We start from the raw sequence: 14329 nt of genomic DNA on the forward strand, positions 1-14329 counted from the left end.
CACTCCTGGTTCCTCAAGGTCACCCATGGTTCATTTGCTTCCTAAAGTGGCTGATTTTGTGTCCCCCCCACCTCCCCAGATGATCCAGCAGATTGTGCTGTTCAGGAAAGATGTGAGGCAGGAGAGAAAAAAGAGCCTCTCACATTTTCTTCCCTTTACATCCAAGGTTCCACAGCCTGACTACCACTCTTCTTCCAGCAAAGGAAAAGCCAGAATTCCTTGGGTTTGCTTCTCAACTGGCACATTTCAGCTGCTTTTTGTCACCCTCACTCACAGAACACCATTGACAACACCAGCAGGACTCTGAGCTCACAGAGGGACAGGGCAGAGCTAGGAAAATACATTATCTACAAGAAATAGGTGGTTTCTCTTACAAAGTCTGTGCGAGATAGAAATAGTTCAATGGCCTCAAAGTCAATAGAATTAATTACAAGTGGGGCTTTGATACAGTGATACTTTAGGACTGAAAAGATTTGTGGTTTGCATTTTAGGCCCCAAATCCTGAGTCATATTGAGAGAAATGTGAATCTGTTGGTGTTCCAGTACAATGAGTTACAGGTCAAAGGTTTCTAAACACACTTAGGAGAAGCCTGAGAGTAGGAAGGATTTTAAAATCAGCTATAAAAGAAGAGAATGGGAGTTTTTTTTTTTTTTCCTGTTAACCCTGCATTCGAGTTGGCACTAATTTGCCTCAGAAGTCCTTGGCAGCTTTACTAAATACCTACTCCTAATTATAAATGCTGTGACCTAGATGAGGGTTTGCAGGCAGAACTCTGCTACAGAAAGATTGATTTTCATTTAGAGCATCCCCTCAGACTTTTCCATGGATGTCAGTAAAGATGCACCATATGGCTTGAAACACTACTTTAGGAATATAGAAACTACATTCTCTTGCATGCACTTCTCAGAAGGTTTTAAGGATCGAGTCTGAGGAAAGAAGTCACCTTTCCACACCGGGAAGATTATTTTAAGCAAGGGAAAAAACAAACAAACAACAACAAAAAAAACCAACCAACAAACCACCAAGACCTTTGTAGCAACTGAGTTATGTCACTCTTGCTGTGGCAGACATGGCTTATCAGGAGGAAACATGCAGGGTTAATTTAAAAGGTTTTCTTGGCTGGATCTGGAAGGGTGAGAGTTTCTGGAGCAGACTTTTTCCGAGGCCGGTCTTTAGGAACTGTTAGGAAGTCAGGAGCATCTGTGGAGAGAGGAGTCGATGGAGCACTGGATGGAGCACTGCGGGTCGAGGAAGGCATGGAAATGTTAGAGATAGATATTGCCGGTGGGAAAACCCCGATCTTCTTGTTGGTGGCTTCCTGAGTGGCTCGTTCGAACTCTCGGACTTCATCCATTGTCATGTCTTCAGCGAGGGGGAACGAAACACAAAGGCACGTTAGAACAATTTCAAATAACTTCACTAGCTCAGTTCAACTACTTCCATCCAAATTCTAAATCGAGAAGGATTGCTTATCATGCATCTCATTAAGTGATTCTCCACGTGAATGACCCCCCACTGTAATGCACTGACTGGAGCACAAAGAGCACAATGCAAAGGAAACAAAGTTTTAAGTAAATTAGTCACATCCCAATGGTCCTTCTACCTGGGTCTGAGCTGAATAAAGACTGCTGCCTCTGGAATCGCTGGGAAAATCCAGCTGCTGCACAGCGGGTAAACAGTCAGCAGGTAGAATTTTTCAGAACTTCAAGCAAAATAAAACCGAAAGGGGTTTTGAGTGTTTTTGGTTTTTTTTCCCGTTTAGGTCACGAGCCCAAATGGGTAAAGGGTTGCCATGGGTTTGTTCATCTGCCTTAATTATCAAGGGATGAAAAAAATCTCTCTCCATCCACTGACTTGTAAATGCAGCTTCATGCAGCTACATTTCCACTGTCAAAGCCTGGAGAATTCCCTCTCACTCGACAAAGCCACAACGTGCCTTCCAACTTTCCACCCCAAAACCGCACTTAAACACTGACGGCCGAGTGACAAATCGAAACGAGCGGAGAGGTTAAAGCCAGTGTGAGTGGATAATGGGATCCCTGGAATTCTCGTCCTGCAGGTGCCAGAGGTGTCCCGGTGCTGCCGAACCCCACAAGAGGGCAGAGCGATCCCGGGCTCTGCCTGAGCCCAGCCCTGCGAAACTTTCCCGATGCGATCCCAAAGGATTGACATCTGCTACAAACCGGGAAGTTGAGCGGAAAATCGGGAAGGCTCTTGTGGAACCTGCTGCTCCACGCCCGCAGTGCCTGCAAAGACGCCCACCGAGCCAACCGAGGGTTTGCACTGAATGTCACGGGAAATCCGTGAATTCGAAGTATTTCATTAAACCATTTATAGACTGAGCCCTGAAAGCTCAGGGAAAAAAAAAAAAAAAACCAAAAACAAACCAGAAATAAAGCCACTAGGTTTTTCATCAATTTAGAATTCTTGCCCCTTTGGGTGTCTGTGGCACTGGACTGGCAGTGGTGGTGACCAAACGTGCCACAAAGCCCTGCACTTCCAGGGCATCCACCCACACTTTCCATCAGCACCCAGCTGCAGGCTCGTGTCACCCTGGCTGCAAACGTTATGTAAGAGCAGCTTTTTGTTGTATCCCAAGATGATATTAAATAAACAAGAGCGTGCACCTTGCCAGCTGCCTTCCCTCTTCCCTGCATCGACATTCCAGGGACCTCTCCAGCCCACAGGTCTTAGGAGGGAGGTGGAAGCTGTTCTCAAACCTGAGAACTGTGGCCATAAACAGGTGGTCTCAGAGGAGCTGTACCCACTCAGATTCTTTTTTTTTTTTAAATTCCATTATTGACAACTTCTGCTCTGACCTCAAGGACAATTATTCCACATTGGAACTACAGACAACAGACTTCACTCAGAGCCAAATCCTGAAGTGTGGAGCCAAAATGCAAACTAATTCTCAGCTAAGGAGGGCAACCTTGATGTCAGTGAAGCTGCTGCATTACAAAGACAAGAATTACCTTCCTGCTGACCACTCAGACAACACCTTCTCAGGCTGGTGACAACTGGCACTGAGTCAACACCAAGACTTGGAGCCCTTCAGACCTTGCCCCAACTCGTTACACCCCTAAAACCATCACTGAGTTCCACAGAGCAGGGAGCAGAAATAAAGGAATAATGACATTTCAAAAGCAAAGACCACTGCATCTTTTCTATCTGCAGAGAGTAACTATCTCTAATTTTAGTGCTCAAGTTAGGAAATAAAACAGTTCATGAAATGTTCAGAATTTCAATCAAAGAACCTGCACAGAAACCTGCCCTTCCCCACAAACTGCTGTTAAATACTTCTGAAAACACTTCCCACCTTGCTGGTGGTCAGTCAATGACAACAATAAAATTACTTAGAGAAGAGTGATTCATTGGATTCTTTTTTTTCCTGGTGAAGCAAAGAATTTCAGCAGTCCCACAGCAATTTTCCACTCCCCCCCATTCCTGGCTTTTTGACTGTGAACTCCTGCACTTTTTAACTGTTTAAAGAACAGGAGGAAAACTCCTCTTTAACTTCCTCTTTATGCACCCAACTGAAATTTGAGCATCATTTTCCTGGAAGACAGGGAGCCCAACCCCACCCTTCCTTCCATCACTGGCAGGTTGAAAGTGCAAACCAAAGGCAGGATTGCACTTCCTGGAGAAAGATTCTGTTCCTGCTGAAGGCAAAACCTCCCCAAAATTCCACTGGCTGATCAGCAAGACCAGCTGGTTGCTCTCCTCTGGTCTGTGCAGGTGGATTAGCTGAGGATGTTTTAAAAGTGGACCTACTCTTGCTTTGCCATGGCTCTCTATTTCATCCACAGCAGATGAATGCTGGTTGCAAACTTTAATGTTGGTTTTTTCATGCATATTTTTCTCGTATTCTCGAACATCATCCATAGTCATATCTGCAAAAAGTTCAAAATTGTTTGGCATTTTCCACTGATTCAGTGCAAACTTAATTTTTTTTTATATCATTATTGTTTTTTTTATTTTATTATTTTTTTTTTAAGGAGAAGGTTCTAGGAACACAAAGTCTTTCAGCAGAAGCCAACAAAAGGATTTTTTTTTTTAAAAAAAAGCAAGGAGCAACTAGCTTTATGAAAACTGCCTCATAAAGGTAGTTGTGTCAGCCAAGGGAGGTGCAAGGAGGTGAAGTCAAAGGGAGCCAGAGAACAGGAAGGAGTGGAAATTGTTTAGGAGTGCGTGTGGAACGTAAGGAAGGCAGGAAGAACTGAAGTGCAGGCCTTGGATCTTCTAAGGAGGTTTTAGAAGATCCCTTGGAATAAAGGAGAGAAAATATTACAAAGACTGTAAATATTTACTTACCTTGCCAGCCCTTGCAAAAAGATTTCATGTTATCTTTGCATTGCACATCTCATCACCAGCAAATCGGTGTTAGAACCACCCTCCCCCAGTTTAGATTGCAGTAACTAACACTTAGTTACAGGGGGAAGTGAATTAATAGTGACTACAATAAGAGTTTTGGAGCCTCAAGCAATTTAGTGAATTAGAAGAATTAGAAATATCCTACAAATCAGGCTGATCCCCTCAGCAGGATCCTTTGCCACTGCCCAGGCCTGGCTGGGGTGTCCAAGCAGCTCAGTCTGTCTCGTAACACCAGGCAATAATTACAGATTTAACAGGATTTGTCATCAACCACAACTCCAGTAAAAACAGAAAGAATCCAATAATTGACTTGTGACCTTGCTCCTCTGAGTATTCCCAGGCTCTCAGTAAATCCACTTGGGATCAGAAGGAGTCAGAACAGGAGTGGTGTGAGGATTTTGGTCTGGTCTTTACAGGGCTTTGGTAACTTCAGAGCCTCATAAAACCAGCCAGCGACGTTTTTACTCCTGGCACTTTCAAGAGCCTTTTATTGGCGCGGTCGACTTGCAAATGGGTGCCCCTTTGGTCCCGCACGGTGTGATCTGCTCTGGGGGCTCCCATTTTTCCCAAGTTTATGATGTGCCACCAGGACTTGCAAATTCTTGTCTCGCACCACTCCTTGTTCCGTGCCAGGAGGCTCCTGCTGCATTTTGTGAGGCAGCTTTTAGGGACAGACACAACCTCAGCCATTCTATTGGCAGCACAGTGTCACAGTTCCTCAGGAAAAAGAAATGCAGTCTGAAATTCTGATGGAAAGGAAAGGTGGAATAAAACTAATTCCTACTTTTTTTCAGTCTTTTACTGTTATTTGGAAAGAAAAACAAGCTGAGAAGCCGTGTCAGCAACATGCTGGGGTGCACTTTGCCAAGCAGAGAACATGCTCCTTATTAGTGAACAACACTGAGAAAATGGGGTTTCTTCATAATAAAGCTAAATATGGTTTAGTAAATTTAATAGCAAGACATTCATACTTACGGTGTCAGTCACAGCAACCAGTCATTGATATCCACAACAGAACACATTGTTTACCACACTGATTATTTCATTCACTTTACTCCCATCATCTCCAGGTCTTTCTCAAACTTTTAATTTTTAAAGATGTTAGAAGACTTTAAAAATCAAATTTTTCATGCTCTACACCGAGTTTTTTCTCATATCTGGTTTAACGAGGCCATGTTTTTTAGGTGCTGTACTTTGCCTAATCATTAAAGCTCTAAAAGTTCACTGCATTAGTTAACAAAACTCCCACGAGGGAATTGTGCACCACAATAATTCAGTCCTTTTGGCAGGGTGATTTCAGAGTTGGGAGGGGAAAACCTGTGGCGAAACATTTTTGTGCTAAACTGTCCAGTTTAACTTCAGGGCTGCCCGTTTGTCATCATCCCCAGGAACTGCTGAAGGGCAGCTGACACTTTGCACCCCAGTAACTCTCACTGGACAGATGCTCCAAGCCCTGTCCAACCTGGAGCATGTCCAGGGATGGGAGTCCACAACCTCTCTGGACACGATGGTCCAGGAAATCAACTGGAAATCTGCTGTTAATCATCTGCAGCTTTGCAGGAGCCCTCAGAAAGGGGCCGGGTTTGGAGCTCACTCACCGTACCACTCATCCACCCAGGCGAACGCCTGCCGGTGCCCGATCAGCAGGATGTCTCTGACCACCTGCGAACAGGGAAAGGGTTAAACAGCAACAAAACACCCCAGAAAATAACACCACTGTCTTTCAACACCACTGGGAGTGAAAATCACCGTGTTTTGCTTCTAAAAAGCCACGCCCTGGAGAGTCAGACGTGCTGGCTCGGGAGGGTTCCAAGTCCAGTCTCCCACTGGAAATGGATCTGTTGCCAACATTGGATGGCCTTGGCTAGCATGGAATCCATTGGGAATGTGTATATAATCCATTAATCTTTGGGCAGTTAGACATTCTGCATCACTACTTTTTCCTTCTTTGTTTTTTCTAAACACGTGGAAGGTCAATACTCTGAAAAATCTTATCATTTGCCTGTTATGCCATTCATTAATTAATTGTTCAGTAGACTGGAAAACTTTCCCACTACCTGTTGGTAAGGAATTCTGAGAGAGGTCTGAAGTAGCCTCAGCTGAGCTCCCAGGCCTCTCCAAAGCCAGAGCCACATTCCTGTGTGCGCTCAGGTTCTGCTCATGGGAAGGGGAAGAAACAGCTCCTGTTTCACTGACCTTGTGCACAAACTGCTCTACTCTGGTCTGAAGTCCCCAGACTTCAAATTTCACAGTCACAAGTTTGTAGGAGCACATGATTGGCTGGTGGGTCTCTCTCCAGCCTTCTTTCAACTGGCCTCTCCCAGTCTTCTGTGACTTGAAATATTTGGGATCCTGCAAAACAAACAAAACGCATGGGGAAATGCAGGTGGAGAAGTTGTGTTTGCCAGTTTGCCAAAGTAAATGTTTTGACAGGACATAAAATATTGAACCATGCCAACAAGCATCTTGAAAAATGAACAGGGAACTGAGTTAAACAAGCACTAAGATATCCTAAAATCCAACCCTGGCAGGGAATCCACGGCAGGGTATTCCTGGAGATGCAGTGACAGTCACATCAGCTGGGATGATTTCTGCCACAGGACAATCTGTTATTGCAAGTCATTGCAGTGCAGTGCTCTCCAAGGGTTATTTCTGGCCTTTGGAAACAAAAAGTGGCTTCTTCAGAGCCTGCTTTTCCACTCTCCCTCGGTGTACTTGTACTTTCCACCCACTCCCATCTTCCTGAAATGGTGGCCAACTGGGCCTTTGACACCTCAGCACTGATGTGACCCTGGGAACTTGGACAGCCCCTTGGGCACCTCAGTTGGGAAGTCCTCCAGTTTAGCCCTCTCTGGTTATAACTGGCTCATGGGCAAACACTAATTCCAACCCTGCCTCTCTTTCACAAACCAGAAAATCAAAGAAATTGGTGTTGAAATGACAACATAATTTCATAAAACCATTAAAGACATTAGTTCATCCTTAAAGTCTGTACAAGAAGCAGTTTTATCTATCAAAGTTTGATTTTCCATATTGGTATCATTCCAATTCCCTTTATGTCCAATCCTGCTAATTATATCTTGTAAATAGAAATAATTTACAGTTAAGCATTGCTTTTCAGAACTTGAAAATAATGTCATTTCAGAAAATTCATAGTGGAGCTTCTAAAATCTCTCCTCAAGAATAACCACCAGTGCTCAGCTGGGTTCCTTCCCCAGAGCTGAGATCTGGGAAGATCCTTTGCTAGAAAAGCAGTTAAACATGCATTTAAATCTGTGCTTTAATTATGTGCTATGCTGAAGATAATCAGGAGAAAAACTAAAAAAAAAAAAAATTGACCTTAATTTTCTTTAATTCAGTGAGAGTTTACACATCATTCAGCATTCCTGCTCCCTGATGTTCATCTCCTGACTTGGCTTCTGCTTTTATCCACAAACTGAAGCTCTGCCATTAAAGCTCCTCCACACCCCCCCTAATGAGGTGAACGGTCTTTCCCCTCTGTGAAAGTCACTGCTTTTACTGCTGACACAGGCTTTGCTAAGTGAAGACTTCAGGCTCACAGCACAAGAAGGTTTCAATGTTAAATCACCATAAGAACAATTCAGTGTCATCATCTACCAGAGCAACACCTCCCCAGCTCATGGTCACATGAGGGGGATGTTTTCTGGGTGAAAGAGCTCTTTTCTAACTGATCCCTGCCTGAAGCAACCAATAGAATAATAATACTAATAAAAAAAAGAAAAAAACAAACAAAAGGGAAGAAGTAAGACAAAATATTCAGAGAAGTAAGACAAAATATTCTAGTAGGTGGCTCCTTGAATAAGGAAATAATTACAGAAAATACGATTTCAAACATCCCTACAAAATATTCCAAGGGTAAAATAAGTATTTCTGAAAGGGAAAATAGTTTCCTATAAGGCAGGGTCTGCTGTTCCTTGCACACACCCAGTGCCTTGATTCAGCATTTCAGACACACTCTTTAATAACTCTGAGTGTCGTACTTTATTTCCTTTCCGAGGTAACCAGAGCTTTAATGGAATAACTTCAGCGCAGTCCAAAGGGATTTAATGGAATCAATTTGAGTCAGGATCAAGGATTGAGACCTTGCAAACACAAAAGAACTCCTGAGGGACTGCCCTGCCCCACTGCTCAGGCACAGCTTTGGTGAGTTTAACCCGGCCCAGGGGACACACCGAGGCAATCATCTGGACTTGGTGGCCCTCAAATCAATGCAACTCATCCCTGATATCACTCCCAGCTGCACCCTGAGATGGTACCTTTGTGTCCCTGAATCCCTTGAAGGACACCAAGATTTGGGCTTCCCAGCCCCGAGCCCAGAGTCAGGCACTGATGGACCCTCCGGGCAACTCCCACCCAGGAGCTTCTTGGGGAAATTCCTGCCCTCCTGAAAGCATTCCCCATTCCCATCCTGGTGGGAGCCTGAAGGATGCAAGGCAGGGCTCAGAGGAGCAGATTTCCAGGCTGCTGTGGGGAAAGATCGGGGTGTTCCCAATTTTTCACGGAGCTCAGGGAGCTGAGGCTCAAAGGCCGTGGCACGAGGGGCAAAGGGAACTCGAGAGCTCAGTGTCTGGTCCATCAGTTTGAAGGGCACAAATGGCTAAAAGAGGTGAGCTGTTATCATTGTCATCATCACTCAAACCAAAAGCACTGGGCTTATCTACCCACATGCTAAAAAATTAGGGGTTAAAAACCATCTTGGACCGTTTTAGCAAGGCACAGATTCTGTCTCAGCAATTGCTTCAGCAATTGCTGAGACAGAATCTGTGCCTTGCTAAAACACTTCCTGTTCATAGCAGGAAGTATTTAGGAGAAGAATCTCTCTATTTTTCTCTATATTTTGCATGTATTTACACTTTTCCCAGGCCTGTGCTATTGGTCACAGCCATGGAGAACCTGCCATGCCAGAGGGACCTTGGTGGGACCAGGACTGTCCATCTCCTGCTCTTCAGTGCTGCTCCAAAGCCTCCTGAAATCAGTGAGAAACTGAAACATGAGTGATTTTTTTTTTTGTGCCTAACTCATTCAAATTGCCAGATTGGGACTCACAGCCTGGAATCCTTTCTGCAGTTAGGCCTATAAAGTCCTCCTAAACCAAAAAAATGAAGCAATAAAGCAGGGCCGATAATTTTCTATCTAAACCAAGCAGAAATTACATCGGTACCCAGCAACTGCTTCTCTAGGCAGCACTCATGGCACAATATTTGAAATATTTCTGTCCATGACTAGAAACTGGGCAAGCTGAGCTTCGCTCTGGCCCCAGTTCTGTGTTATTCTTTAGATAATTAATTTTGTGTGTGCCTTATTTTTGCTTTTAGCCACCCATGCCTGCCTTCCTGGAGAAGCCATCATCCAAAGAATACTGAGTTCTATCCACTATTTTCCCCTTAATTTATCTACTGGCAAAATCCTCAATCTGTTTCAAATGTAATGGCATAGCTAAAATCTTTTTTGTTTAAATAACCTTCTCGTCCTTTTATCAGACACAATTTATTAGGAAAGCCCATCTGGCAAATCCTTTTGCTAGAGGAGCAAAACCTCCCCTGTATTTGCAATACATTATTGCCAGGTGCAGAGTGATTTAAAAATAGCACTTCTGCCAACAGAGCAGAAACATCAGAACCCACGAGCTGGGCTTAGTTGAGAATAAAATGTAAAATTACAAGGAAATAAAAGCCCCAGTGTGCTGGGTATGGTTTCAAACCTAGCACTCTCCCAGGGTTTATTACTGAGACCACAAGTCCTGGCTCAACACGGTTATTGTTGCAGAGTCTATTATTTAGCATTTACTGGCTTAACTTTCCTCATGGCCTGTGGACGTCACGGGCATCACACATGGAACTGTCACCCCCCCCTTTCCAGGAAGCAAACACCAACACTGGGCTGTTGCAACGACTCTTCAGAATTCACTCTGTTAAATGTTACTTTGCACTTCAAGTTAAACAATGAACCCCATTTGCTGTTCACAGAAAACCTCCCAATCCGCAGGGCCACGTCTGCCCCTGGCTCTGCCCCATCTCAGGGTTTGGAGATGCAGCCCTTTGGCCACACCCTGGGAGCCCCTGGGGGACACGTTGTGAGCTCTGTCCCCCACCTGCCTCGACAGCCCCTCGGTGCTCGGGTGGCCGTTTCAGCCTGGCCAAAGGTCCCCCAGCTGAACACGCTGCCAAACACGCTCATGCCACGCATCCTGTTTTCTCACTGGGAGCGCCCAGATGTCCCTGAAACAGCTCCTTCCTTCCTTCCTTTTAATGCCTGGATTAATTTTTTCAGACTCCCATTGCAATATCGTGGTGCTTTTGAAGTGCACTCAGGTTTTTTCCCCCCCTTTAAGCTGAAGACCGTTTTGTTTGATCTTGAATTTCGGAACCAACCTTTCATGGGTTTAATACCTGTGATCTGGCATTTCAGCATCAGCTGGAGTTGCCAGGTTTTGGATTTCAGCTTTCACAGCCAGGGCTCAGGAAAGATTTGTTGATGTAAAGATGTTACTATAAGACATTTATGGAGAGTCATTTTTTTTAAGGGCTCTTTTAGAAATTTCCATTAAAACGCATTTTCTGGAAGAGCCAGCTAAATACTTTAGAACCGTAAATATTGGGACAGCGTTGAGACATGATAATCCAGCCAGGTTTATATAAACTCCCAACTGAAGTGAGTAAGGAAAAAGGAAACGTTCATGTTTTTGCAACATCCTGCAGTGAACTCCTGTGCTGACACGGTGCCCACGCTCACTGGGGGGCTGAGGCAGATGGATTATTTCAGCTACTGTCACTCTGTGATGTGACAGAGGTTGGGTCGCTCTGAGAGCACCTGGACTGTGCTAAGCTGGACGGTGCTGCTGTGCCGGAGGAGAAAAGGCAGCAATGGCAGAAGGAAACTGCAGCAGCTGCACGAAATCTCCGTGTTTGGAGGTAGCCTGAAAAGTTTATTCCATTTGTCCAGCTCTCCGTTGCTTTGTTATAAACAGGAAATGAAACATTGTTAATTCTGAGAACTGGAATATGTTTGCACAGAACATTTTGCTCAGTAGCTCCCAGCTCCGGTAAATGTTTCATTGCGGGAATGATTCACTGGGGGCTCTCGCTCCTCAGCTCGGCTTCGTTCTTGCTGTAATTCAGATGAATGTGTCTGTCTGTATGGGGAACACAGGATGGCTGGTGATACATATTCATGGCTGGTAAAGTCACAAGGAAATGACTTTACAAAATGTACAACTACCCTCACCTGCAGGCTGGGACACGCTCCGTGCAGAACCACAGAACTCTGTACTCAGCGCAGCAAGTACATTCAGATTTGGGCACACACGTGGCTCCTCCTGCCAGCTTGGATCCACGCTCAAGCTTACTCCATTTGGAACCTCCAGTTTAAACTCTTTAAAAGTGTAAGGATTTTTAGCTCCAAGCTTGCAGAAAACAAATCTTGGCTCCTTGGCGGTGGAGTTTGCAGGTGGGCATGAAGTTAAAATGAACTCACGTGCTCTGGGACTCGTGAATTGCTGCCTTCTACATCCTTCTGCAAGGGCAGGAATGAGTCCACCACCTCCACAGAGGACAGAATTGGACTCTGTAAGTGTTTGTAACAGCTCACAAAACTGCCTTCTGATTCACTGTTGACTCGGTGATTTCGGTCCTCCTGCACTGATGCTGCCAGATAAGCCCTCCATCCCTGAGGGAATTCCAATCACTTGGATGACTCTGTTCAAGAGATCCCTCAGCATCATTGGCAGGGGTTCCCTTAAAGTGTTCCTCAATGAAACCACAGCTCTCCCTAAGCCTCCAGCTAACTACACTCTTCACTTTTCAATTTTAGTTAATATTTAGAAGGAGAGAAAAGCAAATATGCCCAAAGTTGAATTCAATCATTTTTCCCTTCAACATTTTCATGGAACACTTTTCCTCTCTCATCAGTACCAGCATCAGTCAGAATGAGCTGTGCCATTCAAATGCAATATTACACTTATGAGGGTGGTTTATACATTTTGTCTTTTGGGGTGTGAATCATTATCATGTAAATGGAAATGGAAGGTGGTGACTGTCCCTTTACAGTCAGGCTCATAAGCCCCAGCCCAGAGCAAGCAGTGCAAGCGGTATGGGAAGGGTTTAAATTATTTAAGCCAGTCTCTAATATGCAGTAATACAGCTAAATAATGACATTTGCTGTTAAAAACTGAAGTATATTTTTAATTGAAGAGGGCTGAGCTCTCGTCAGGATGTAAAGCAATTTAAAGCTCATTTCCAGAAGCTGCCAAACACGCTGACCCTGATACAGAACTTGCTTTATTTTAAGCCTGTGAAAGAGCCCCTGAAATGGAGGGATTACTGAGATGCCTGAAGTTAAAATCGTTCCCATTGGTCTTTCTGGGTGGGAGTCAGGACATTTATCCTGTTGGATCTAATTGGTAAATCCTGAGGATTGCACTTGGCCTTTAATCTTTAAACTCAGTATCAGTTCAGATTACACGACCTAAAAGCAGCCAAATTGTTGTTATTGGTGCAACTAAAATACATTTCAAAAGCTTACCCTAACTGGGCTTAGTTACCTCTGAAGCTGCTCTTTGGAAAACACAAACCCTTTCTCATTTGCATGGAATTACTTTTTCATGCTGTTCTAATTGAAAACAGCCGGAAATTACATTTACAAACATTAAAAACCTTTTTACAGTGCCTAAATTATGTAAGAGGCCTCATCACAAATGGGGATTTGGCTTCATGTTCATCATAGGGTAGCACAAAAAACCCCACAGTTTGTAAACTTTGGAAGAGACACTATTTTCAACCATTATTAATTCACTCTCAATTGCAGCATGTGCACAGTTAAATGCTGAAGGTGTTCTCACTGTTCTGTGTGAATTCTGAGACAGAATTTGGTAGTCAACAGACAAATCATCCATCAGTACAGAAAAAAAACAACAGATGCTGGGCTATTTTTGTTGTTTCAACCCATATAAAATTCCATTTTGCTTGGAATCGGGTCTCTAGATTTATCTTGGAAATAACAACACGAAGACTCTGAAATTCTTTCCTCCCTCAAGCTGAGGCTGGTTTTCCATACCATGAGGTTAATCCGATGGAAATTACGCCTGGTAGATAGCTATCAAAAACGGGCAGGGAAGTTCCAAAATTGGATGTCACCTTTGTGTTTATAATTTTTGGAATTGCACAGGCTGAGATGAAAAAACCTCACATGTCTTTAAAGCACAGTCAAATGCTACCCCATCCCATGGCAACTCATTCCTAAATGGAGCGAGAATCCTTGGAGTTCTGATAAGATGATGGGACCCATAAGCTGTTTGATGAGGTGTTATATAATTTTTGGTACTAAACAGATGGGTTTCATCATCTAAGGAAACTAATAAAATTACATTTCATTCTCCTGGAGACCCAATTTTGCTTTATGACCTGTACATAACATTTGGAAGAGGATCTATAAATGGAAGATAACATGTACTCGCCTTTTTTAGCCTGAAAGTCGTGTCTCCTATAGGATAGAAATACATTTATTGGCAAGCCTTCACTTTTTATCCTAAAAATGATCCTGTAGTCTCGTTTTATATAGTCAAACAGCTGCCACACTCACTGCCAGCTATGAATATAGACTTGGCTCCAGAGACAAATCATATCTCCAAAATTAAATGCGAGCACAGATCCCATCATTCCTTCTCAAGCTGCTTGTTGTGAGCCACCGTTTTTCAACCCTGAGATTAAAACACTGAGAGACCTCATCTTCCTCTGCATGGTGGCTGCTGGTTTCAAACAGTGAATTGCATTGACCCAGAAGAAGCAGGCTCTTCAGAGACAGGCTCCATCAAATATACATGGGAGCAACTTCCAAGGGAATTTTCGGAGAGTGGCTGCGCCGGCTGCCATTGATGTTTTTTGGCAGATCTGCTGCAGTCTGCAGTTTGCTTCAGTCCCTCTTGGTCCTGTGTCATCACTG

The 14329-nt window shown here is 44.0% G+C and overlaps 1 protein-coding gene across 2 annotated transcripts in view; it reads right to left on the bottom strand.

Annotated features, from left to right (window-relative positions):
- Window positions 1-228: 228 nt before the first annotated feature.
- PITPNC1 (phosphatidylinositol transfer protein cytoplasmic 1) overlaps window positions 229-14329 on the bottom strand; it is a 36543-nt gene continuing 22442 nt past the window's right edge. Inside the window, exons 6-9 of one of the 2 annotated variants that reach the window (XM_027900329.1) lie at window positions 6569-6724; window positions 5971-6034; window positions 3773-3891; window positions 229-1363 (exon numbers count right to left, since the gene is read on the bottom strand). In XM_027900329.1, the coding sequence (XP_027756130.1) occupies window positions 1358-1363; window positions 3773-3891; window positions 5971-6034; window positions 6569-6724 (345 nt within the window). In that variant the 3' untranslated portion in view covers window positions 229-1357. The remainder of the gene's footprint in view (window positions 1364-3772; window positions 3892-5970; window positions 6035-6568; window positions 6725-14329) is intronic. The other variant, XM_027900328.1, reaches the window with a different exon arrangement.

Source organism: Empidonax traillii, unplaced genomic scaffold (assembly GCF_003031625.1).
Source record: "Empidonax traillii isolate 1590-97213 ecotype Southwest subspecies unplaced genomic scaffold, ASM303162v1 scaffold718:size422569, whole genome shotgun sequence".
NCBI classification, from domain to species: domain Eukaryota; kingdom Metazoa; phylum Chordata; class Aves; order Passeriformes; family Tyrannidae; genus Empidonax; species Empidonax traillii.